Here is a 26542-nt window from a genome sequence, read left to right on the forward strand (position 1 = left end):
TCTACTCAATAACCAAAGTCTGTAGTCTCTTTTTTGCTCTGGTTTATTTTCACCCACATGTTTAGACCGTAATGTTGTATCCTTATTGTTTTGATGTGGTTATGGCTTTATTCTTAATTGTTAACTGGATGTTTGTGTTGTGATTTGTGGGCGGAGCACCAAGGCACATTCCTTGTATGTGCACATACTTGGCCAAGGGTGGTGGTGGAGGCAGATACGATAGTGGTGATTAAGGAGCTTTTGGATAGGCGCACTGAGATGCAGGGAATGGAGGGGTAGGGATCACAATCAGGCGGGGGAGATTAGTTGAACTTGGGTACAAAAAGCTGGGGTAACTCAGCGGGAGAGGTAGCATTTCTGGAGAGAAGGAATGGGTGACGTTTCAATAGACAATAGACAATAGGTGCAGGAGGAGGCCATTCGGCCCTTCGAGCCAGCACCGCCATTCAATGTGATCATGGCTGATCATTCTCAATCAGTACCCCGTTCCTGCCCTTTCCCCATACCCCCTGACTCCGCTATCCTTAAGAGCTCTATCTAGTGCTCTGTCTTGAATGCATTCAGAGAATTGGCCTCCACTGAATTCCACAGATTTACAACTCTCTGACTGAAAAAGTTTTTCCTCATCTCCGTTCTAAATGGCCTACCCCTTTATTCTTAAATTGTGGCCCCTGGTTCTGGACTCCCCCAACATTGGGAACATGTTTCCTGCCTCTAACCTGTCCAACCCCTTAATAATTTTATATGTTTCGGGTTGAGACCCTTATTCAGAATGGTTAGACTGGTCCCTAACCAGTCTGAAGAAGGGTCTCGACCCGAAACGTTACCCATTCCTTCTCTCCAGAGATGCTGCCTGTCCCGTTGAGTTACCCCAGCTTTTTGTGTCCATCTTCGGTTGAAACCAGCGTCTGCAGATTCTTCCTACACAGTTTAACTTGGGGATCATGTCCAGCAGGGACATTGTGGGCCGAAGGGCCTGTTGCTGTGCTGTTTACTGCACTTACTGTTCATACTGATTACTCCTATTTAGGAAAATAACGGCAGATGCTGGTACAAATCGAAGGTATCACAAAATGCTGGAGTAATTCAGCGGGTCAGGCAGCATCTAGGAGAGAGGGAATGGGTGACATTTCGGGTCGAGACCCTTCTTCAGTCTGGTTAGGGACCAGTATAACCATTCTGAATAAGGGTCTCGACCCGAAACATATAAAATTATTAAGGGGTTGGACAGGTTAGAGGCAGGAAACATGTTCCCAATGTTGGGAGAGTCCAGAACCAGGGGCCACAGTTTAAGAATAAGGGGTAGGCCATTTAGAACGATGAGGAAAAACTTTTTCGGTCAGAGAGTTATAAATCTGTGGAATTCACTGCCTCAGAAGGCAGTGGAGGCCAATTCTCTGAATGCATTCAAGAGAGAGCTAGATAGAGCTCTTAAGGATAGCGGAGAGACTAAATTGATAGCGGAGAGACTAAATTTTTGTCGACAATAATAGTAACTTATTAACTTTATTTATATGCTGTAACTGTAATTCTTTTTGTGCACAACCCGCAGGCATTGCCACTTTCATTTCACTGCACATCGTGTATGTGTATGTGACAAATAAATTTGACTTGACTTGAAATTTGACTTGAGTCAGGGGGTATGGGGAGAAGGCAGGAACGGGGTACTGATTGAGAATGATTAGCCATGATCATATTGAATGGTGGTGCTGGCTCGAAGGGCCGAATGGCCTCCTCCTGCACCTATTGTCTATTGTCTATTGAGAGGAAACATCCTCCCCACATCCACTCTATCCAAGCCTTTGTAGTTAAAAGTGATTTGTTGTGGTAACTAAAGTCAAACACTATTATACTGAAAGAAAGGCTCCTATTTACTGCAGCGTTTTACTTCACAAATGCACCTTTGTCCTCCGCCGTTTATTCCTTTGCTTTTAACAACCAAGGCCCCTTTTCAGTGCTCCATTTTTGGGGTAATGTAATCCTCTCTCCAGCCAAGCTGCCGGAGTCCCAGCAAGAGAAGAATGGGCCGCTGCCAAAGTTTTGATGGACGTGTCGTTCCCCGTGGCAACGCTTAACTTTAAAGCCCGCTGCAGGAGCAGCGACTAGTCGGGCGAGAACTCACAGCGACTGAGGAACAGACACGGACGGACCAGAGACTCTGTACAACCTGCCCCAGGTCGCCAACGCTGGAACCTGCCTGACCTGCGCCAACTCATCTTCCCTCTCCTGGGTAAGTCCTTGCAACGCCTTGGTTGGGAAGGACCTGGAATTCCGAGAGAGTGGGAGCGGGAATCGAGCAGAGAGAGAGAGAGAGAGAGAGAGAGAGAGAGAGAGAGAGAGAGAGAGAGAGAGAGAGAGCAGTGTTATTGTCACGCTTCTGTAGCTCAGGGAGTCAAAGATAGACACAAAAAAGCTGGAGTAACTCAGCGGGTCAGGCAGCATCTCTGGAGAGAAGGAATGAGGTGGCGTTTCAGGTCGAGATGCTTCTTCAGGCTGAGTCGTAGAATCATACAGCGTGGAAACAGGCCCTTCGTCCCACCTGCCTGCGTTTGCCCTCTAAACCTGTCCTGTCCATGTCCCTGTCTAATTGTTTCTTAAACATCGCGATAGTCCCTGCCTCAACTACCTCCTCCAGCAGCTAGTTCCGTACACTCACCACCCTTTGTGTGAAAGGCAGGAAACATGTTCCCAATGTTGGGGGAGTCCAGAACCAGGGGCCACTGTTTAAGAATAAGGGGTAGGCCATTTAGAACGGAGATGAGGAAAAACTTTTTCAGTCAGAGAGTTGTGAATCTGTGGAATTCTCTGCCTCAGAAGGCAGTGGAGGCCAATTCTCTTGATGCATTCAAGAGAGAGCTAGATAGAGCTCTTAAGGATAGCGGAATCAGGGGGTATGGGGAGAAGGCAGGAACGGGGTACTGATTGAGAATGATTAGCCATGATCACATTGAATGGCGGTGCTGGCTCGAAGGGCCGAATGGGTAAAGGGAGCCAGCACCACCATTCAATGTGATCATGGCTGATCATTCTCAATCAGTACCCCGTTCTTGCCTTCTCCCAATACCCCCTGACTCCGCTATCCTTAAGAGCTCTATCTAGCTCTCTCTTGAATGCATTCAGAGAATTAGCCTCCACTGCCTTCTGAGGCAGAGAATTCCACAGATTCACAACTCTCTGACTGAAAAAGTTTTTCCTCATTTCATTTCTAAATGGCCTACCCTTTATTCTTAAACTGTGGCCCCTGGTTCTGGACTCCCCCAACATTGGGAACATGTTTCCTGCCTCTAACGTGTCCAACCCCTTAATAATCTTATACGTTTGGCGTTGAATTGTTGTGTGAGGAGGCGTAGGTTTGCCCACTGTCCTCACTGCTGTCTGTGGTCAGAGGGTAGATGCAAAAAACTGCAGATGCTGGTTTACAAAAAAAAGATAGAAAGTGTCGGAGTAACTCAGCAGGTCAGGCAGCATCTCTAGAAGACAGCCATAAATGAGGTTACAGGTCTTCAGACTGGCATAGTCTGTAGAGAAGGGTCCTGACCGGAAACGTCGCCTGGCCAGTTTCTACTGCTGGAGTTGAGGCTCCCACCGACTGTGGTGTCCCCGTGTTGTCTAAGGGGAGTTCCCGTTGTGGCACGTAATGGCAGCCTCTGGTGACCTCCATCCGCACCTCACGCTGCCTCGGCAAGGCCAGCAGCATAATCAAGGACCAGTCTCACCCTGGCAACTCCTTCGTCTCCCCTCTCCCATCAGGCAAGAGGTACAGAAGTGTGAAAACGCACACCTCCAGATTCAGGGACAGTTTCTTCCCAGCTGTTATCAGGCAACTGAACCATCCTACCACAGCCAGAGAGAGCAGTGCTGAGCTACAATCTACCTCATTGGTGACTCTGGGACTATCTTTGATCGGACTTTACTGACTTTACCTTGCACTAAACGTTATTCCCTTAACATGTATCTGTACACTCTAAATGGATCGCTGACTGGGTAGCACGCAACAAAAGCTCTTCACTGTACCTCAGTACACGTGACAATAAACTCAACTAAACTAGACCAAACTTTCCAGCCTCTGCTTTCTCTTGTGTCTCCTGGCATTGACAGGAATGAGGGCCGTCTATTTATCAGACTGTTGAACAATATTTACGCTTCCTTCAACAACCCCTGGACTCATTGGCCTTGGTTGTTAATGAATCAACTATTCCTACTTTTGTTCATTTGGCCTAACCTGTTAATGCAATAATTTAATTAGAGGTGTAGGAAAGAACTGCAGATGCTGGTTTAAATCGAAGGTGTACACAAAATGCTGGAGTAACTCAGCGGGACAGGCAGCATCTCTGGAGAGAAGGAATGGGTGACGTTTCCGGTCGAGACCCTTCTTCAGACTGATGTCAGGGGAGGGGGCGGGACAGAGATAGAATGTAGTCGGACACAGTAAGACTGGTGGGAGAACTGGGAAGGGGAAGAGATGGAGGGAGAGGGAAAGCGAGGGCTATCTGAAGTTAGAGAACTCAATGTTCATACCGCTGGGGTGTAAACTACCCAAGCAAAATATGAGGTGCTGTTCCTCCAATTTGCGCTGGGCCTCACTCTGACAATGGAGGAGGCCCAGGACAGAAAGGTCAGATTGGGAATGGGAGGGGAATTTAATTAGAGGCACGGAAACAGGCCCCTCGTCCAAGTTGCCCCATCTAACTAGTCCCATTTTCCCGCGTTTGGTCCATATAAATGTGAGGTTATCCACTTTGGTGGCAAGAACAGGAAAGCAGAGTATTACCTGAATGGTGACCGATTGGGAGAAGGGGAGATGCAACGTGACCTGGGTGTCATGGTGCACCAGTCATTGAAAGCAAGCATGCAGGTGCAGCAGGCAGTGAAGAAAGCGAATGGTATGTTGGCATTCATAGCAAGAGGATTTGAGTTTAGCAGCAGGGAGGTTCTGCTGCAGTTGTACAGGGCCTTGGTGAGACCACACCTGGAGTATTGTGTGCAGTTTTGGTCTCCTAACCTGAGGAAAGACGTTCTTGCCTTAGAGGGAGTACAGAGAAGGTTCACCAGATTGATCCCTGGGATGGCAGGACTTTCATATGAAGAAAGACTGGATAGACTGGGCTTATACTCGCTGGAATTTAGAAGACTGAGGGGGGATCTTATAGAAACATATAAAATTCTTAAGGGGTTGGAGAGGCTAGATGCAGGAAGATTGTTCCCGATGTTGGGGAGTCCAGAACTAGGGGTCACAGCTTAAGGATAAGGGGGAAGTCTTTTAGGACCGAGATGAGAAAGCATTTCTTCACACAGAGAGTGATGAGTCTGTGGAATTCTCTGCCACAGAAGGTAGTTGAGGCCAGTTCATTGGCTATATTTAAGAGGGAGTTAGATGTGGCCCTTTTTGCTAAAGGGATCAGGGGGTATGGAGAGAAGGCAGGTACAGGCTACTGAGCTGGATGATCAGCCATGATCATATTGAATGGTGGTGCAGGCTCGAAGGGCCGAATGGCCTACTCCTGCACCTATTTTCTATGTTTCTATATCCCTCTCAACCTTGTCAGGTACCTCCACAATGTCTAAAAACATTTAGACAGGTACAAGTGTAGGACAGGTTTAGAGGGATGTGGGCCAAACGCAGGCAGGTGGGACTAGTGTGGATGGGGCATGTTGGTTGGCATGGGGAAGTTGGGACATTGGGCCTGTTTCCGTGCTGTACAACTCTACGCCTCAAAATGCTGGAGTAACTCGGCAAGTCAGACAGCACCTCTGGAGAAAAGGAATTGGTGACGTTTCGGGTTGACTAGACTAGACTAGATTAGAGTAGACTAATCCAGCATTTTGTGTCTATCTTCGATGTAAACCAGCATCTGCAGTTCCTTCTTACACATTTATTCGATGACTCTTTGACACTACCTGTCCAGGTGTCTTTTAAATGTTGCTACAGCACCTGCCTCCTCTGGCAGCTTGTTCCACACACTCACCACCCTCTACGTTGCCCCTCAGGTTCGTATTAAATCCTGCCTCTCTCACCTTAAACCTCCGCCCTCTGGTTTTTGCTTGCCTGACCCTGGGTAAAAAACTTTGCGAATTCACCCTATCTATTCCCCTGAAGTTTGATTGATTTTACACCCCTCTGCAAGATCTCCCCCTCAGCCTTCTGCGCTCCAGGGAATGAAGTCCTAGCCTGCCCAACCTCCCCCCATAGCTCAGGCCCTCGAGTCCTGGCCAGCGTCCTTGTAAATCTTCCCTGTGCTCCTTCCAGTTCAGTTCTAGACCTGTTGAGGCGGGGACAATGCTGTGGTGCTCGCCAAACAATCACCCCCCCTACTGTTGCCCTGTGATGTCACTACATCGTTGGTTCTCGGACACAGGGAGTATTCTCCTCACTGCCTCACACCGCCATCTCCGGTCGTCCCTCCCTCACCCTGACCCCCGCTCTCTGCCTGCTCCCAATCAGTGCACTCTCCCCACGCGGCCCCAGCTTCACTCTACTGTGTCCTCTGTCCCCTCCCGGCCCCATCTCCTCTGGAGTGATACGCTCCCTGGCCTCCATCCCCCACCACTCCCCCACCTTCACTCCTCTTACAGGTCAGTTCACTGCCCTTGGTCGAGTGCAGGCCTCGATTCGAAATCTCCAACACCATCTCCACTACCATCCCTACCATCCCCTCCATCCCCACCTCCATCTCCACCACCTTCTCCATCTCCACCCCCACCTCCATCTTCACCACCTTCTCCATCTCTAACACCACCTCCATCTCCACTACCATCCCCTCCACCCCCACCTCCATCTCCACCACCTTCTCCACCTCCAACACCACCTCCAAACCTCGATCACCACTGATCTCTGGTGTCAATTCTTGGCCCTTGTAGCCCACCCCTCGCTCCCCTCCTACTCCCGTCCTCTTCAACCCCCTCAGGTGAGAGCAACCCTCTGATATTAGTTGGGCCTTTTTCCTCTTTTGGTGAAAGGAGCTGACACCAACCCCTCTCCTTTCCACCCTCCGTGTAAAGATCCTTCTCCAACGACCTACCGATGATCGAAGAGGTTAGTGGATTGTTGGCCTTTTCAAGGAGACGGAAGGGTTAATGGAGTGTCGGCTTTTTCAAGGAGGCGGAGGGGTTAATAAGCAAGGGCAGGAAGTCTGCATGTGTAGGAAGGAACTGCAGATGCTGGTTTACGCTGAAGAGAGACGCAAAATGCTGGAGTAACTCAGCGGGACAGGCAGCTTCTCTGGAGAGAAAGAATGGGTGACGTTTCGGGTCAAGACCCTTCTTCAGACCAGGAAGAAACCCTTCTTCAGGGCAGGAAGTTCCCAGGTTAAGACAGGGTACAGTCCCGAGAATCGTTCAGCGTTAAGGCACATGGATATGACCCCCCTCCTGCCTGAGAGAAGAGTAGTTTAGTTTTGTCTGGCCTAGTCTACTCTAGTCTAGTCTAGTCTAGTTCAGTTTATTGTCACGTATACCGAGGTACAGTGAAAAGCTTTAAATAGCGTGTTAACTAGTCAGCGGAAAGACAATACATGATTACAATCGAGCTGTTCACAGCGTACAGGAGATAGGGAATAACGTTTAGTGCAAGATAAAGTCCAATAAAGTCTGATTAAAGGTAGTGCGAGGGTCTCTAATCAGGTAGATGGGAGGTCAGGACCGCTCTCTAGTTGGTGATAGGATGGTTCAGTTACTTGATAACAGCTGGGAATAAACTGTGTAGGAAAAAAAACTGCAGATGCCGGTTTAAATCGAATGTAGACACAAAATGCTGGAGTAACTCAGCGGGTCAGGCAGCATCTTGGGAGAGAAGGAATGGGTGACGTTTCGGGTCGAGACCCTTCTTCAGACTGAAGAAGGGTCTCGACCCGAAACGGCACCCATTCCTTCTCTCCCGAGATGCTGCCTGACCCACTGATTTACTCCAGCATTTTGTGTCTATATGGGAAGAAACAGTCCCTGAATCTGGAGGTGTGCATTTTCACACTTCTGTGCCTCTTGCTTGATGGGAGAGGGGAGACGAGGGAGTGACCGGGGTGCGACTGGTCCTTGATTATGCTGCTGGCCTTGCCAAGGCAGCGTGAGGTGTAGATGGAGTCAATGGAAGGGAGGCTGGTTTGCGTGATGGTCTGGGCTCGGTACAGTCACAGCCCCACAGTAGAAGATGAATCCGTCCCCATCCGTCCCGCTGGTCTCCCGAATGTTTGCTCACGAGTCCACACCTTGTGCATTGGGAACCTGGGGACAAACTTTTCTGTTTAGTAAACTGTGATTGATCCAACTGGGAGTTCTGCATTGCTTTTGGACACCATCTCTCAAGAAGGTGAGTGTAGGAAGATCTCAGCGGGACAGGCAGCTTCTCTGGATGGGCCTCCGAAGAAGGGCCTCGACCCGAAACGTCACCCATTCCTTCTCTCCAGAGATGCTGCCTGTCCCGCTGAGTTACTCCAGCACATTTTGTGTTCTATCTCAACAAGTATATATTGGGTTTCAAGTTCATATTCACCCGAGTGCTACTGGGGTGAAAAGTGTTAAGTTCTGAGCACGTGGTGCATTGAGGAGGACAGGGTTTGTAGGCTAATTGGCCTCTCGAGGTAAATTACTCCTGCTGTGGATGACAAAGTGCGATAACGTTGAACTTATTTTCCTCACAAATCCTCATAAATCTCTGTACTCTTTCCAGCTTAACAGCATTATTCCAAGAGCAGGCTAATCAAAACCGAACACAATACCTCAAGTGTGCAGCCTCACCAGTGTATTGTACAACTGGTACATAACATCCCATCTACTATGCAGTACTCAATACCCAGACTGACGAAGACCAGCGTGCCAAAAGCCTTCTTCACCACCCTATCTACCTGCGGTGCCACTCTCAGGCAGTTATGTACCGTACCATTGCCAGGACCTGAGGGCCTGAGCTATAGGCAGGGCTTGGGCAGGCTGGGATGCTATTTCTTGAAGCGCAGGAGACTGAGGGCTGTCGATGTAGAGTTGTATAAAATCACGAGGAGAATAGATCGGGTGAATTCACAGAGTCTTACTCCCAGAGTAGGGGCATCAGGTAATAGAGGACATAGGTTTGAGCTGGGAGGTGAAATATTTAATGGGAACCTGTGGGGTGACTTTTTCACACAGAGGTTGGTGGGTGTGTGGAACAAGCTGCCAAAGGAAGTAGTTGAGGCAGGTACTATAACAACATCTAAATGGACAGGTAAGGGTCTCGACCCGAAACGTCACCCATTCCTTCTCTCCCGAGATGCTGCCTGACCTGCTGAGTTACTCCAGCATTTTGTGAATAAATCGATTTGTACCAGCATCTGCAGTTATTTTCTTACGGTACATGGATGGGCAAGGTTTAGAGGGACATGGACCAAACGCATCCAAATGGGATTAGCATAGATGGGGCATGATGGACAAGATGGACGAAGTGCCCGTTTCCGTTGTTTATGACCCTATGACGCTATTCACCAATATTTGGTTGTGCACATCTCTTGAAGCGCGAGATACAGATTAGCCATGAGACAATTAAATGCTGGAACAGGCTAGATAGGCTGAATGGCCTTGCGTTGCCCCTGTGCTCCTTAATCCTTTTATTGAAACCACATGGTGGAAACGTCCAGTCTCAATCACCGAATGAGCTTGTGTGATACTAATACTAAATGACCCACTGTTGGTCAGGACTGTTCCTGACATTTACAGAGTGGGACAGAAGCTCGGCGATAGAGTCGCTACCTCACAGCGCCAGAGACCTGGGTTCCATCCTTCCCATGGGTGCCGTATGTACGGAGTTTGTACGTTCTTCCCGTGGCTGTGTGGGTTTTCCCCGGGTGCCCTGGCTTCCACCCACATACCAATAACATACAGATTTGCAGGTTGTACAAGAAGGAACTGCAGATGCTGGTTTACACCGAAGCTTGACGCAAAATGCTGGAGTATTTCCTCAGCTCGTCAGGCAGCACCCCAGGAGAAAGGGAATAGGTGACCATTCGGGTCGAGACCCTTCTTCAGTTAATTAGCTTCGGTAAAATTGTAAATTGACCCTATTGTGCAGGATAGTACGAGTGTGTGGGGTTCATACGTTCAAATGGTCTAGGAGAAGAATTAGGCCATTCGGCCCATCAAGTCTATTCTGCCATTCAATCATGGCTGATCTATCTTTCCCTCTCAACCCCATTCTCCTGCCTTCCCCCCAGAACCCCTGACACCCGTACTAATCGAGAATCTGTCGATCTCCTCCTTAAAATTGTCCACTGACTTGGCCTCCACAGCCGTCTGTGGCAAAGAATTCCACACATTCACCCCCTTTGACTAAAGAAATTCCTTCACAAAATGCTGGAGTAACTCAGCAGGTCAGGCAGCATCTCAGGAGAGAAGGAATGGGTGACGTTTCGGGTCGAGATCCTTCTTCAGACTGATGTCAGGGGGGCGGGACAAAGGAAGGATATAGGTGGAGAGAGGAAGATAGAGGGAGAACTGGGAAGGGGGAGGGATTCCTCCTCATCTCGCTAAAGATACATCCTTTTATTCTGAGGCTATGACCTCTGGTCCTAGACTCTCCCACAATGAATTCAACAGGTGATCGCTGGTCGGCGCGGACTCAGTGGGTCGATGGGCCTGTTTCCGCACTGCATCCATAAACTAAATTAAACGCCATGTACCTGTCAATCGGCCAGCGTGGCTTCTGACCGCAAACATTTCCCTTGCGCCTCAGAGCAAGAAAATGCAACGTGTTAAGTCGCACGCCCTGGATGGAGAGTTAACCAGGCGGCTGGACGCAGAGCGACGAGAATCCAAGCGGGCGGAGACGAGACTGCGGAATGGGCTGCACGACTTGGAGGAGGCAAGGTTCTCCTGTATCAACCGAATGATGAAGGAACAGAGGCGCATCCAGAGGGACCTCCTCAGGATAAAGAATGGTGAGTCGCCCTGGTCAAGATGCAGCTTAGCGCACACTGTCATATGTTGAAAGACTGGAGCGGCTAGGCTTGTACACGCTGGAATTTAGAAGGATGAGAGGTGATCTTATCGAAACGTATAAGATTATTAAGGGGTTGGACATGTTAGAGGCAGGAAACATGTTCCCAATGTTGGGGGAGTCCAGAACCAGGGGCCACAGTTTAAGAATAAGGGGTAGGCCATTTAGAACTGAGATGAGAAAAAACCTTTTCAGTCAGAGAGTTGTGAATCTGTGGAATTCTCTGCCTCAGAAGGCAGTGGAGGCCAATTCTCTGAATGCATTCAAGAAAGAGCTGGATAGAGCTCTTAAGGATAGCGGAGTCAGGGGGTACGGGGAGAAGGCAGGAACGGGGTACTGATTGAGAATGATCAGCCATGATCACATTGAATGGCGGTGCTGGCTCGAAGGGCCGAATGGCCTCCTCCTGCACCTATTGTCTATTGTCAATGTGGCGAGTCGTGGGGTCACAGAGTCATCCAGCACCGAAACAGGCCCCTCGGCCCACTTTGCCCACGCTGACCAACATGTCCCATCCACACTAGTCCCACCTGCCTGCGTTTGACCCATATAAACCTGTCCTATCCATGCACCTGTCCAAATGTCTTTTAAAAGTTGTGACAGTCCCTGCCTCAACTACCTCCTCTGGCAGCTCATTCCATACACCCACCACCCTTTGTGTAAAAAAGTTGCCCCTCAGATTCCTGATATCCTTCCCTCCTCACCTTAAACCTATGCCCTCTGGTTTTTAATTCCCCTGCTCTGGGTTTAAAAGACTGTGCATTTACCCTACCGACTGTATTCCTCTCGTGATTTTATACACCTCTACACCGTGAGCGGTCACGGTGGTGCAGCGGTAGAGTTGCTGCCTTACAGCGCTTGCAGCGCCGAAGGCCCGGGTTCGATCCCGACTACGGGCGCCGTCTGTACGGAGTTTGTACGTTCTCCCCGTGACCTGCGTGGGTTTCCTCCGAGATCTTCGGTTTCCTCCCACACTCCATAGACGTGCAGGTTTGTAGGTTAATTGGCTGGGTGTTTGGGTAAAGTGGGTAAAGTGTGCGTAGAATAGTGTTAAAGTGCGGGGATCGCTGGTCGATGGGATACTCGATGGGCCGACGGGCCTGTTTCCGCGCTGGTATCTCTAAACTAAACTAAGATCGCCCCTCTTCCTCCTGCGCTCCAGGGAATAAAGTCCTGGCCTGCTCAAGCTCTCCCTGTAGCTCAGGCCCTCGAGTCCTGGCAACATCCTTGTAAATCTTCTCTGCACTCTTTCCAGCTTGACAACACCTTCCCTGTGAGATTGTGACCAAAACTGAACACGTTACTTTAAATGTGGCCTCGCCAACGTCATGTACAGCTGTAACATGACCTCCCAAACTCCATGACCTCCCAAACTCCATGCTCAGGCATTGGGTCGAGAGTCAAAGCGTTTAATTCTCACATCATCGATGTTCCATCAATGGAACAATTAATTTCTTACTTACAGCAGCTTAATGGCCCAGTAAGCTCAACACACAGATAATATATGATTTTTTTTCCAAAAATTAATAACCATAATACCATGACCATAACCACAAAAAAAGCAAAGTCCTGAGTGCAACCTTAGATCATAAGATCACAAGATATAGGCACAGCATTAGACCATTCGGCCCATTGAGTCTGTTCTGCTATTCGGTCATGGTTGATCTATTTTTCCCTCTCAACTCCCATCTCCTGCTTTCTCCCTGTAATCTTTGAAGCCCTTACTAATCAAGTTCCTATCAATTTCCGCTTTAAAAATACACAATAACGGCCTCCACGGCCGTCTGTGGCAATGAATTCCACAGATTCACCAACACCACAGCTAAAGAAATTCCTCCAAATCTCCATTCCAAAGGTACATCTTTCTATTCTGAGGCTGTGCCCTCTGGTCCTAGACTGTCCCACAAGTGGAAACATCCTTCTCCACATTCACTCTATCAAACCTTTCAGTCCATAGAAGTTCATAGTTGCTGAGGTTAGTATTGTGTCGTGTTCAAGAGCCTGATCGTTGTTGGGGAGAAGCTGTTCTTGAACCTGGTGGTCACGGTTTTCAGACATAAAAAACAACAACTGCTGGAGTAACTCAGCGGGTCAGGCAGCATCTCTGGAGAACATGGATAGGTGACGTTTCACAGAGCGCTGGAGTAACTCAGCGGGTCAGGCAGCATCTCTGGAGAACGTGGATAGGTGACGTTTCGGGTCGGGACTCTTCAGACTGATTGAAGGGGTGGGGGATTGAAGGGGTGGGGGATTGAAGGGGTGGGGGATTGAAGGGGTGGGGGGTTGAAGAGAGTGAAAGGGAAGGGTGGAGGGTGTATTGTGGGGGTTACCTAAAGTTGGAGAAATCAGTGTTCATATCATTGGGTTGTAAGCTACCTTAGCGGAACATGAGGTATCTTTGGTTGCACTAAGGAGTTCAGGCATTTTTGCACTAGTACCTGGCTTATTAACTTAGACTTTAGAGATACAGTGCGTAAACAGGTCCATCGACCCACAGAGTCCACACCAACCAGCGATCACCCCGTACACTAGCACTATCCTACACACACTAGGGACAATATAGAGTTTTTACTGAAGCCAATTAACCTACAAACCTGTACGTCTTTGGAGGATGAGGGGGGGATGGGGAGGAGGGAGGGGGAGGGGAAGGGAGGGAGGGGGAGGGGGGAAGAGGGGAGGAATGGGGAGGAGGGAGAGGGCTTGGGAGGAGGGGAGGGAGGGGGAGAGCAGGGGGGGAGGGGGGGAGGTGGAGGGGGGGAGGGGGAGAGGGTGCTTCACCAATGCAGGTTTGGGCCCAACGGGTCCATTCGGTCTATGAAATTAAAACGCTCTTGGCTCTCTCAATGTCCATTGAGGCCTCCCATGTATTCACACCTCGCTTGGTTATCCCAAGGCTACGCCAAGAAGAAGGCAGCAAATAACTACCAACGGCTCTGCCCAGACCCCAACTATCCATCCAAAGAAACTATCGGTTTCAACAACAAACTTTTACCCATCAGACTAACGGCAAAGGATGGGAGTTTCATCTTGGCATCAGAAGGAATCAGGTAACAAAATGTGTAGGAGGGAACTACCCAAGATAGACACAGAAATACTGGAGTAGCACAGCAGGTCAGGCAGCATCTCTGGAGAGATGGAATAGGTGACGTTTCAGGTCGAGATCCTTCTTCAGACTTCCTCTGAGGAAGAGTCTCGACCCGAAACGTCACCTATTCCATCTCTCCAGAGATGCTGCCTGACCTGCTGAGCTACTACAGGTTTCCGTGTCTATCTTTGCAAAATATTTCCCTTATTTTGTAAGATACAAAAGCTTAAAAGCAGATTCAGGTTCTCTGTATCTTCCCTTTGCTCTATCCATTGTACTTGAGTTTGAACGGTATATCTGAGCTGTTTGGATAGAAAGCCTGTCACTCTACCTCGGTACACATGACAGCAATAATAAACCTAAACCCACTGTTATCCATCCCTTGGAAAGACATCTCATGTTAAGGAGGAAGGAACTGCAGATGCTGGTCTAGAAAAATAGACACAAAGTGCTGGAGCAACTCAACGGGCCGGGCAGCATCCCTGGAGAACACGGATGGGTGATGCGTCAGGTTGGGACCTTACCTCAGACCGGGCAAGAAGAAGAAGGGAGGTCCTGACCCGTGGCGCCACCTATCCATGTTCTCCGGTGTTGCTGCCTGGCCCGCTGAGTTACTCCAGCACTTTGTGTGTCTCCTTTTCATAAGGTAAGGATGTATTCCGGATCTTCCAACACACCTTGTTGCAGCCCTTGCAGTTTTTTTTATCTGCATTTTCTCTGTTGCTGTAACACTGTATTTTGCACTCAGTTTCCTCTGTGTTTGCTCTGCCTGGTGGACTTATGAATGGTTTGTCATTCTCGTGGATTTGCCTGGATACCATGCGAAACATAGTTTCCATGATATATAGCTTTAGTTTAGTTTAGATTTAGATTTTAGATTTAGATTCAGATTTAGAGATACAGCGCGGAAACAGGCCCTTCGGCCCACCGGGTCCGCGCCGCCCAGCGATGCCCGCACACTAACACTATCCTACACACACTAGGGACAATTTTTACATTTACCCAGTCAATTAACCTACATACCTGCACGCCTTTGGAGTGTGGGAGGAAACCGAAGATAGGCGGCACGGTAGCGCAGCGGTAGAGTTGCTGCTTTACAGCGAATGCAGCGCCGGAGACTCAGGTTCAATCCTGACTACGGGTGCTGCACTGTAAGGAGTTTGTACGTTCTCCCCGTGACCTGCGTGGGTTTTCTCCGAGATCTTCGGTTTCCTCCCACACTCCAAAGACGTACAGGTATGTAGGTTAATTGGCTGGGTAAATGTAAAAATTGTCCCTAGTGGGTGTAGGATAGTGTTAATGTACGGGGATCGTTGGGCGGCACGGACTTGGTGGGCCGAAAAGGCCTGTTTCCGGCTGTATATATATGATATGATGATATGATCTCGGAGAAAACCCACGCAGGTCACGGGGAGAACGTACAAACTCTGTACAGACGGCGCCCGTAGTCAGGATCGTTTAGTTTAGTTGCGAGATACAGCATGGAAACAGGCCCTTCGGCCCACAGAGTCCACACTGACCAACGTTCACCCCGTACACTAGTTCTATCCTACACACTAGGGACAATTTACAGAAGCTAATTAACCGACAAACCTGCACGTCACTGGAACATTGGAGGAAACTGGAGCACTCGGTGAAAACCCACGCGGTCACGGGGAGAACGTACAAACTCCATACAGACAGCACCCGCAGTCATGATCGAACCCGGGACTCTGGGACAGTAAGGCAGCAACTCTACCGCTGCGCCACCGTGCCGCCCTAGGTTCTACTCTGTGACTCACAGAATGGAGAGGCTGGAGGGGCGGCACGGTGGCGCAGATGCCTTGCAGCACCAGAGGCCCAGGTTCCATCCTGACCACGGGTGCTGTCTGCGTGGACTTTGCGCATTCTCTCTGCGCCCGCGTGGGTTTTCTCCGGGCACTCCGGTTCCCTCCCACGCTCCAAAGACGTGCAGGTTTGTACGTTAATTGGCTTCTGCAAATTATAAATTGTGGGGTGATCGCAGGTCGGCACAGAATCGGTGGACCAGAGGGCCTGTTTCCATGTTGTATCCCTAAACTAAAGGTAAAGTAAGGGCAACCACTTACACCTGGAATTCTCTGCCACAGAAGGCAGTGGAGGCCAATTCACTGGATGTTTTCAAGAGAGAGTTAGATTTAGCTCTTAGGACTAAAGGAATAAAGGGATATGGGGAGAAAGCAGGAACGGGGCACTGATTTTGGATGATCAGCCATGATCATATTGAATGGCGGTGCTGGCTCGAAGGGCCGAATGGCCAACTCCAGCACCTATGTTTCTATGTTTCCATGAATTGTTTTTTTGCTTATGCTGTTGATTCTAGGGGGCAGAAGGAGTCGGTGAAGATGAGCAGGATCGTGGTGCCGGCCAGCATCTCCCGTGCTCTGCAGAGCCGGATCAACGACTTCCTCGGTGGGTTGGGCGGCCGGCAGGAGGCGGTGGAGGAGCGGGCGGGGGCGGAAGAGGTCCGAGCCCTGACCGCGCCCACCGCGGGCCACCCGAAATCAGGCGCGGCGCCCACCGGCCCCAAGCCGTCCCTCGCCAAGACCTCCCCCAGGGGGGGCAACCAAACGGCGTCGGAATCGGGGGATGTCGGGCCGGCACACGGCGATGCCACCAGCTGCCACCCCAGCCCGAGCCAAGTCAAGACCAGGCAACCCCATGGCAGCCTGCAGCCCCTGACCTCCGTGGAGAGCCCCCCCGACGAGGGGGACATCTACGCGCCCGACGGGCTGCCCAGAACCGTGCACACCATGCCCAGCTTCCACGAGGCCTTCGCCGAGGCCCGGAAAGCCCGCTACATCAGACACCGGAGCAGGCCCGAGGAGGAGAGGGAACTGACCATCAGTGAGATCTTCGAAAGGTGCCCAGGACCCTTGCAGCATGCCAGCGGGCAGGAGGGAGGGACAGTCATGGACAAGAACCCCACCGGAAAACACTGAGATTTATAAAAAGAAAAATTCCAGGATCTCACTGAACAAAAAAAAAATTTAAAGTAAATACCTGCTGGAATTGTCAATTCAACCTTGGGTAATATTTGTTTACAGCTGGGAGAAAGGCCCTTCGGCCCACCGAGTCCATGCCGACCAACGATCACCCCTTTAAACTAGTTCTATCCCACACACTAGTTCATCTTACACACTAGTTCTATCCAAACACTTGTTCATCTTACACACTAGTTCTATCCAACACTTGTTCATCTTACACACTAGTTCTATCCCACACACTAGCTCATCTTACACACTAGTTCTATCCAACACTTGTTCATCTTACACACTAGTTCTTTCCCACACACTAGTTCATCTTACACACTAGTTCTATCCCACACACTAGTTCATCTTACACACTAGTTCATCTTACACACTATTTCTATCCCACACACTAGTTCATCTTACACACTAGTTCATCTTACACACTAGTTCTATCCCACACACCAGTTCTATTTTACACACTAGTTCCATCCCACACACTTGTTCATCTTACACACTAGTTCTATCCCACACACTAGTTCCATCCCACACACTTGTTCATCTTACACACTAGTTCTTTCCCACACACTAGTTCTATCTTACACACTAGTTCTATCTTACACACCAGTTCTATTTTACACACTAGTTCTATCCCACACACTTGTTCATCTTACACACTAGTTCTATCCCACACACCAGTTCTATTTTACACACTAGTTCCATCCCACACACTTGTTCATCTTACACACTAGTTCTTTCCCACACACTAGTTCTATCTTACACACTAGTTCTATCTTACACACCAGTTCTATTTTACACACTAGTTCTATCGCACACACTTGTTCATCTTACACACTAGTTCTATCCCACACACTAGTTCATCTTACACACTAGTTCTATCTTACACACTAGTTCTATCCCACACTCTAGTTCATCTTACACACTAGTTCTATCTTACACACTAGTTCATCTTACACACTAGTTCTATCCCACACACTTGTTCATCTTACACACTAGTTCTATCTTACACACCAGTTCTATTTTACACACTAGTTCTATCCCACACACTTGTTCATCTTACACACTAGTTCTTTCCCACACACTAGTTCTATCTTACACACTAGTTCTATCTTACACACCAGTTCTATTTTACACACTAGTTCTATCCCACACACTTGTTCATCTTACACACTAGTTCCATCCCACACACTTGTTCATCTAACACACTAGTTCCATCCCACGCACGGGTTCATCTTACACGCTAGTTCTATCTTACACACTCGGGGCAGTTTACAGAGGGCCGGTTAACCTACAAATCTGCACCCCTGGGGTGTGTGGGAGGAAACCGGAGCACCCGGAGAAAACCCACACGGTCACAGGGAGAACGTACAAACTCCGTACGGACAGCACCCATGGTCAGGATCGAACCCGGGTCTCTGGCGCTGTGAGGCAGCAACTCTACCGCTGCGCCACCGTGCCACACCAATTTGCTCCACATGAGTTGGGTTCTAATTCCAGTGGTTGTGCCAGGGAGATGTCCCTCTATACCCGACTGCCATTGACCCCACCAGAGTCTGCCAGGTCAGACCAAAGCCTTTCACCTTGGGGCAAGCTAATCTCATGCTCACCCCTCATCTGTTCCACAGAATGGAAAAGAGGCCCATGCTGACTTCTCAACTGGGGCAGATCTCAAACGGGGCACCTTGGTCAGCATGGGCAGGTTGGGCCGCAGGGCCTGTTTCCGTGCTGTATTACTCCACGACCCTCTAACTCCAGGATCGATCAATACAACTGTGACAAAAGCTTAGAAACAAAGTGAAAGCTACAACGAAAGATGGACACAAAAATGCTGGAGTAACTCAGCGGGACAGGCAGCATCTACGGAGAGACGGAATGGGTGACGTTTCTTCAGACTGAAGAAGGGTCTCGACCTGAAATGTCACCCATTCCTTCTCTCCAGAGATGTTGCCTGTGCCGCTGAGTTACTCCAGCATTTTGTGTCTATCTTCGGTGTAAACGAACATCTGCAGTTCCTTCCTGCACATTTCGAAAGATACTAGTTTAGTTTAGTTTAGTTTATTGTCACGTGTGCCGAGGTACAGTGAAAAGCTTCTTTGTTGCGTGCCGTTCAGTCAGTGGAAAGACCATACATGATTACAATCCAGCCGGCCACAGTGCACAGTTACTGGGCGAAGAGGGTAAAGTCCAGTGAAGTCCGATCCAAGGGTCTCCAATCAGGTAGATAGTAGCCCAGGACCGCTCTCTAGTTGGTGACAGGATGGTTCAGTTGCCTGAAACTATCCCTGAATCTGGAGGTGTGCATTTTCACACTTCTGTGCATCTTGCCTGATAGGGAGTACTGTGTGCAGTTTTGGTCACCAAATTTGAGGAAGGATATTCTTGCTGTTGAGGGCGTGCAGCGTAAGTTAACTAGGTTAATTCCCGGAATGGTGGAACTGTCGTATGTTGAAAGACTGGAGTGACTAGGCTTGTATACACTGGAATTTAGAAGGATGAGAGGGGATCTTATCGAAACGTATAAGATTATTAAGGGGTTGGACACGTTAGAGGCAGGAAACATGTTCCCAATGTTGGGGGAGTCCAGAACCAGGGGCCACAGTTTAAGAATAAGGGGTAGGCTATTTAGAACAGAGATGAGGAAAAACTTTTTCAGTCAGAGAGTTGTGAATCTGTGGAATTCTCTGCCTCAGAAGGCAGTGGAGGCCAATTCTCTGAATGCATTCAAGAGAGAGCTAGATAGAGCTCTTAAGGATAGTGGAGTCAGGGGGTATGGGGAGAAGGCAGGAACGGGGTACTGATTGAGAATGATCAGCCATGATCACATTGAATGGCGGTGCTGGCTCGAAGGGCCGAATGGCCTACTCCTGCACCTATTGTCTATTGTCTATTGAGAGGGGAGAAGAGGGAGTGACCAGGTTGAGACTCATCCTTAATTATGCTGCTAGCCTTGCTGAGGCAACATAAGATATAGATCGAGTCAATGGAAGGGAGGTTGGTTTGTGTGATGGTCTGGGCTGCGTCCACAATTCTCTGCAATTTCTTGTGGTTGTGGACGGAGCTGTTCCCAAACCATGCTGTGATTCTTGGTCACCTCGGTGTCCTGGAATAAGCAAGATCCTGGTGTATCTCAGTTCACTGAGGGTATGCATCAAACCTTCATTGCTAGGTCCTTAACCAAGTCCCAACAGGCCCTTCACCTCAACTTTCCCACACCGGCCAACATGTCCCATCTACACCAGTCCCACGTGCCTGCGTTTGGCCCATATCCCTCCAAACCTGTCCAATCCATGTACCTATCCAATTGTCTTTTAAACATTGCGATAGTCCCTATTTCAACTACCTTCACTAGCAGCTTGTTCCATAGACCCACCACCCTTTGTGTTTAAAATGTTACACCTCAGGTCCTATTAAATCTTTTCCCCTTCACCTTGAACCTGTGTCCTCTGGTTCTTGATTCCCCTACTCTGGGCAAGAGACTGTGCGTCTACCTGATCTATTCCACTCATGATTTTATACACCTCCATAAGATCAGCCCTCATCGCTCCAAGGTGTAGAGTCCCCACGTGCTCAACCTCTCCCAAAAGCTCAGACACTCCAATCCTGGCAACATCCTTGTAAATCTTCTCTGTGCACTTTCCAACTTGACAACATATCTCCTTTAACATGGTGCCCAGAACCAAAGATACTAGAGGAACAAGATGGAGCACTCTGTTAAAATTGCCTATACTGAAGTGTAGTACGCAAAGGAGCCATTTTAGTAGGCAAAACCCGCCGTTCGCTCTGCCTCTCGCAGTGTAATCAGTGTTGTGGGGGAACAGTATGTGTGATGATACCATTAAAATGCAGAATATACCTCATCTATCAATTCACAGATTTTTGTTCTTTTTCTTTTAAAATGTTTCTGCCGACTAAAATGGCGCCGTGACGTACTACGGTTTTTAGGGTCGAGTGGTCTATCTTGTTCCTCTAGTATCATTGCCCAGAACTGAACACAATACTCTGAATGTGGCCTGACCAACGCCTTACATTACTGCAACATGACTTCCCAACTTCAATACTCAATAGACACAAAAAGCTGGAGTAACTCAGCGGGACAGGCAGCATCACCGGAGAGAAGGAATGGGTGACATTTCGGGTCGAGGCCCTTCTTCAGACTGGTTCGGGGTAAGGGAAATGAGAGATATAGACAGTAATGTGGAGAGATAAAGAACAATGAATGAAAGATGGGCAAAAAAGTTACAATGATAAGGGAAACAGGCCATTGTAAGCTGTTTGTAGAGTGAAAATGAGAAGTTGGTGCGACTTGGGTGGGGGAGGGATGGAGAGAGAGGGAATGCCGGGGCTACCTGAAGTGAGGGAAATCAATATTCATCCCACTGGGCTGTAAGCTGCCCAAGCGAAATATGAGATGCTGTTCCTCCAATTTGCATTTAGCCTCACTCTGACAACGGAGGAGACCGAGGACAGAAAGGTCAGTGTGGGAATGGGAAGGGGAATTAAAGTGTCCAGCAACCGGGAGATCAGGTAGGTTCAGGCGGGCTGAGCGAAGGTGTTCAGGGAAACGATCTCTCAGTCTGCGTTTGGTCTCGCCGATGTATAAGGGTCCACATCTTGAACAACGGATACAGTAGATGAGGTTGGAGGAGGTGCAAGTGAACCTCTGCCTCACCTGAAAGGACTGTCGGGGTCCCTGGACAGAGTCGAGGGGGGAGATATAGGGACAGGTGTTGCATCTTCTGCGGTTGCAGGGGAAGGTACCTGGGGAAGGGGTGGTTTGGGTGGGAAGGGATGTGTTAACCAGGGAGTTGCGGAGGGAACGGTCTCTGCGGAAGGCGGAAAGGGGTGGAGATGGGAAGATGTGACGTGGTGGGATCTCATTGGAGGTGGCGGAAATTTTGGAGGATTATGTGTTTTATGCGACGGCTGATGGGGTGGAAGGTAAGGACTAGGGGGACTCTGTCTTTGTTGCGACTAGGGGGAGCAAGGGCGGAGTTGCGGGGTACCGAGGAGACATGAGTGAGGGCCTCATCTATGATGGGAGAGGGGAACCCCTGTTCCCCAAAGAATGAGGACGTCCCGGATGTTCTAATATGGAACAACTCATCTTGGGCGCAGATGCGGCGTAGACGGAGGAATTGGGAGCAGGGGATAGAGTCTTTGCAGGAAGCAGGGTGGGAAGATGTGTAGTCGAGATAGTTGTGGGAGTCAATGGGTTTATAATAGCCGTCAGTCAATAGTCTATTTCTTGTGATGGAGACAGTGAGATCAAGAAAGGGGAGGGAGGTGTCGGAGATGGTCCAAATAAATTTGAGTGCAGGATGAAAATTGGTGGTGAAGTTGATGAAACTCTGACTGATGAAGGCCAATGTTGCAAAAGCCTTTTTGACCACCCTATCTACCTGTGTAAACTAAAGTCCAAGTGTCCTGGATTTCTCCAATTCTTTATAGACAACAACATTCGAAGATGGATACAAAGTGCTGGAGTAACTCAGCGGGTCAGGCAGCATCTTTGGAGATAAAGGATGGATGAAGTTTTGGGTCAGGACCCTTCATCAGACTGAAAGTAGGAGGTGGGGTGGAGTGGGGGGGGGGGTGTGGTGGTGGTGAAGAGCTGGAGGTGAGAAAAGACCAGGACTGGTCAGGGCCGGCAACAAATGACCTCAGGCAGGACTTTGCTTGGCAGGTCCATCGTTGGCTAGAGGAAGGTGTGATCTCAAGAGAATCAACGTGGAGAACTGTGGTGTCGGAAGGAACTGCAGATGCTGGGTTTACACCGAAGATAGACACAAAATGCTGGAGTAACTCAGTGGGACAGGCAGCATCTCTGGAGAGAAGGAATGAGTCTGAAGAAGGGTCTCGACCCGAAACGCCACCCATTCCTTCTGCCCAGAGACGCTGCCTGTCCCGCTGAGTTACTCCAGCATTTTGTGTCTATCTTCTGTGGAGAACTGTGGGAAACGACTAGGGTGGAGGAAGGAGGCAAGGAGGGAGGGGGAGGGGGGAGGGGGGAGGGGGGAGGGGAGCGTGTGATGAAATGACGTAAAGTTGGAGAATTCAGCGTTCATGGTGTAAGCTGCCCAAGTGAAATATGAGGTGCTGTTCCTCCAATTTGCGTGCGGCCTCACTCTGACACTGGAGGAGGCAATGTCCATCTGATTTTTGAGCCTTGTCCAGCCAAGGGACACTTTACATCCCTCGTCTTTGGCCCCCGCACAGAGGGGCAAAGTGCGCGGTTTCCGCCCGGTAATAACTTTATTACCACTTTAACCAACAGTTCTGATCACCGCCTCGTGAACAGAAGCGAGGATACAAAGCCAGCTTCATGTAAACAACAGTGTTTGGTGCAGAAACAGTGGGGGAAGATTTGCGGCAACTCGTGGGCACAGCTGGTGGACCCTTCAACCTTTATTGATCATTTGTCATCCAAAGCCCGTAGTTTTACACATTGATGACATCTTCTTTGTTTTCACTCACTGTTTCCACACATTGCTGTTTTACTGCAACTGGGGCAGGGTCCAGTATACTGGCAGCAAACCCCCCACAGAAACAAACTTAGTATCCGTTAACACAGTCTATGATTGTATTCAGTGAGTGTGTGTTCTCTTCAAATAATTGCTCACAACTGAGGCTTACCAGAATTCAGAGTCAGAACCTTTTTCCCAGGATGGGAATGTCAAACAGTCGAGGGCCTAGTTCAGTTTAGTTTAGAGATACAGTGGAAACAGGCCCTTTGGCCCACTGAAAACACGCCAACCATCGATCACACGAACACGAGCACTTTACCTACACACCAGGGACAATATACACCGATCAGCCAAAACATTATGACCTGATGAGCCAAAACATTATGACCACCTGCCTCATATGCTGTTGGTCCTCCGTGTGCAGCCCCATACGCAGCAGGGTGCGATGCACTGTGTATTGTGACACATCCCTCCCGTGACCACCATTAAATTTTTTTGTGACTTGTGCCACAGTCGACCTTCTGTCGGTTTGGACCAGACGGGATAGCCTTCGTTGCCCTCGCGCATCGATGAGCCTTGGGCGCCCAACACCCTGTCTATCGCCAGTTTGTGGTTTGTCCCTCCTCGGACCACTGTCAGTAGGTACTCACCACTGCTGACCGGGAGCACCCCACAAGCTTTGCCGTTTCAGAGATGCTCTGACCCAGTCGTCTGGCCATAACAGTTTGGCCCTTGTCAAAGTCGCTCAGGTCTTTACTCCTGCCCATTTCTCCTGCATCCAACACATCAACTTCAAGAACTGACTGTTCACTTGCTGCCTAATATATCCCACCCCTTGACAGGTGTCATTGTAACAAGATAATCAACGTTATTCACTTCGCCTGTCAGTGGTCACAATGTTTTGGCTGATCAGTGTATAGAAGCCAGTCAATCTACAAACCTGCACGTCTTTGGGATGTGGGAGGAAACCGGAGCACCCGGAGAAAACCCATTTGGTCCCAAGGAGAATGTACAAACTCCCCGTCAGACTGCACCCATAGTCAGGATCAAACCTGGGGCTGCAAGGCAGCAGCTCTACCCGCTGCACCATTGTGCTACCACATAGCTTTAACGTGAGAGGGGCAGTATTTAAAGGAGATGTTTGGGGCAGAGTTTTTTTACACAGAGAGTGATGGGTGCTTGGGGTGTGTAGCCAAGGGTGGTGGTGGAGGCAGAGACAATAGTGGTGTTTAAGAGACTTTTACACAGGCACATGGATATGCAGGGAATGGAGGGTTATGGATCACGTGCGTTCAGCTACAAAATAGATCTGGGGCCTGACATCAGATTCCAGCTGATGACCCAAGATTTTTTCACAAAATGCTGGAGTAACTCAGCGGGACAGGCAGCATCTCAGGAGAGAAGGAATGGGTGACGTTTCGGGTCGAGACACCCTCTTCAGTCTGAAGAAGGGTCTCGACCCGAAACGTCGCCCATTCCTTCTCTCCTGAGATGCTGCCTGACCTGCTGAGTTGCTCCAGCATTTTGTGAATAAATACCTTCGATTTGTACCAGCATCTGCAGTTATTTTCTTACACTCCCAAGATTTTTTTGTCGAGTTTAATGTTTTTGTACTGTACCTTCAAGCCACTTGCGCTGTGTTATAAAGTATCCCGTCTGCTTTTTGTTCGACGCCAGCTTCGTAAGTTTATTTGCCGAAAATAATTCACAACCCACCAGTTTTCTGAGGGTGACGTTTGCAACTCTCCTTCACCCTGCCCACTGCAAACATGCCCAGAACCTGAGAAAGAGGTTTTAAAATTCAAGTAGCTAGGATAAACTTAAATTGGCACGATCTTCTTAGAAACTTGCCCAGCCCAATTAGTACCCTAGAAATTCAGTTGAAAATATCCACTCCTGAGGTTGCATTAATCCCAACATTTCTAAAAATATAATGTCTGATATCATTTGTAAATATAAAACATGTATAAAAATATTCAAATAATGTGTCAAGGGTTATAGGGAGAAAGCAGGAGCATGGGGTTGAGAGGGAAAGATAGATCAGCCATGATTGAATGGAACTTAAGATGGACTCAAAATGCTGGAGTAACTCAGCGGGACAGGCAGCATCTCTGGAGATAAGGAATGGGTGACATTTCGGGTCGAGACCCTTCTTCAGCCTAATTCTGCTTCTATCACTTATGAACTTATAATGTTACTAATTCACAGAACCTCGTGTATAGAATTAGTTCAATAACATGGCAACAACGTCAAGGCAGCACAGTAGCGTAGGGGATAGAGCCACCGCCTCACAGCGCCAGAGACCCGGGTTCGACCCTGACCTCGGGTGCTGTCTGTGTGGAGTTTGCAAGTTCTCCCTGTGACCAGGTGGGTTTCCTCCAGGCGCATCGGTTTCCTCCCACATCCCAAAGACGTGCGGGTTTGTAGGTTGATCGGCCCTCTGCAAATTGTCCCTCGTGTGTAGGGAGTGGATGAGAAAGTGGGATAACATGGAACTAGTGTGGGTGGCTGATCGATGGTCGGCGTGGACTTGGTGGGCTGAAGGACCTGTTTCCATACTGTGACTATAAACAAGCGGAGTCAAGCGGAGTATTGATGGGCCAAATGGCCTAATTCTATTCCTATTCCTAATGACTAGATATGCAGTTATGAAATAAGTGCCAATTTTATTTTACCATGATATAAACACATATTCATAAATTATGACTGAAAGACAACAGTTTGGTTCTTATATATGTCATTGAGTCTTAAATAAAAGTGAAATAATCTAACCTTTTCTAAAGGACGTCAACATAAATGTACTTTCTAAGGTTTGCTTATTAGTTATAGAATATTATATGATACAGGCTTCCTGTCACCACCAGATAGTGCTTACTAAATAAACGTATAGCTTGGAAATGTACAAATGTGTGTGTGATTTCAATGCTTATATCTGTACGTCTTGCATAGAACTATCTTATCTTATCTTATCGTATCTTATCGAAACGTATAAGAATCTTATCAAAACGTATAAGATTATTAAGGGGTTGGA

At 48.8% G+C, this 26542-nt stretch overlaps 1 protein-coding gene across 2 annotated transcripts; it reads left to right on the forward strand.

Moving 5' to 3' along the window:
* The first annotated feature begins 1993 nt into the window (after window positions 1–1993).
* On the forward strand, window positions 1994–26372 carry ccdc190 (coiled-coil domain containing 190). Of its 2 annotated transcripts, XR_013547805.1 has the most exons (5): window positions 1994–2230; window positions 10691–10895; window positions 13848–14001; window positions 16381–17052; window positions 23322–26372. XR_013547805.1 is itself a non-coding variant. In XM_078407768.1 (4 exons), the coding sequence occupies exons 2-4, from the start codon at window positions 10700–10702 to the stop codon at window positions 16997–16999; spliced, it is 969 nt and encodes a 322-aa protein (XP_078263894.1). In that variant the 5' UTR covers window positions 1994–2230; window positions 10691–10699; the 3' UTR covers window positions 17000–17076. The 2 variants fall into 2 exon arrangements, 1 of the variants encoding a protein (XP_078263894.1); XM_078407768.1 differs by lacking the exon at window positions 23322–26372 and having other exon boundaries at window positions 16381–17076.
* The last annotated feature ends 170 nt before the right edge of the window (window positions 26373–26542 follow it).

This window comes from Rhinoraja longicauda, chromosome 11, assembly GCF_053455715.1.
Source record: "Rhinoraja longicauda isolate Sanriku21f chromosome 11, sRhiLon1.1, whole genome shotgun sequence".
NCBI lineage: Eukaryota > Metazoa > Chordata > Chondrichthyes > Rajiformes > Arhynchobatidae > Rhinoraja > Rhinoraja longicauda.

What these genes read in the sequence shown, in the direction of transcription:
- ccdc190 (XM_078407768.1), top strand. Translation starts at nt 10,700, where the DNA reads ATGCAACGTGTTAAGTCGCACGCCCTGGATGGAGAGTTAACCAGGCGG. An exon ending in CCTCCTCAGGATAAAGAATG is followed by an intron (nt 10,896 to 13,847) that starts GTGAGTCGCCCT and finishes GGTTATCCCAAG; the next exon opens with GCTACGCCAAGAAGAAGGCA. An exon ending in TTGGCATCAGAAGGAATCAG is followed by an intron (nt 14,002 to 16,380) that starts GTAACAAAATGT and finishes TGTTGATTCTAG; the next exon opens with GGGGCAGAAGGAGTCGGTGA.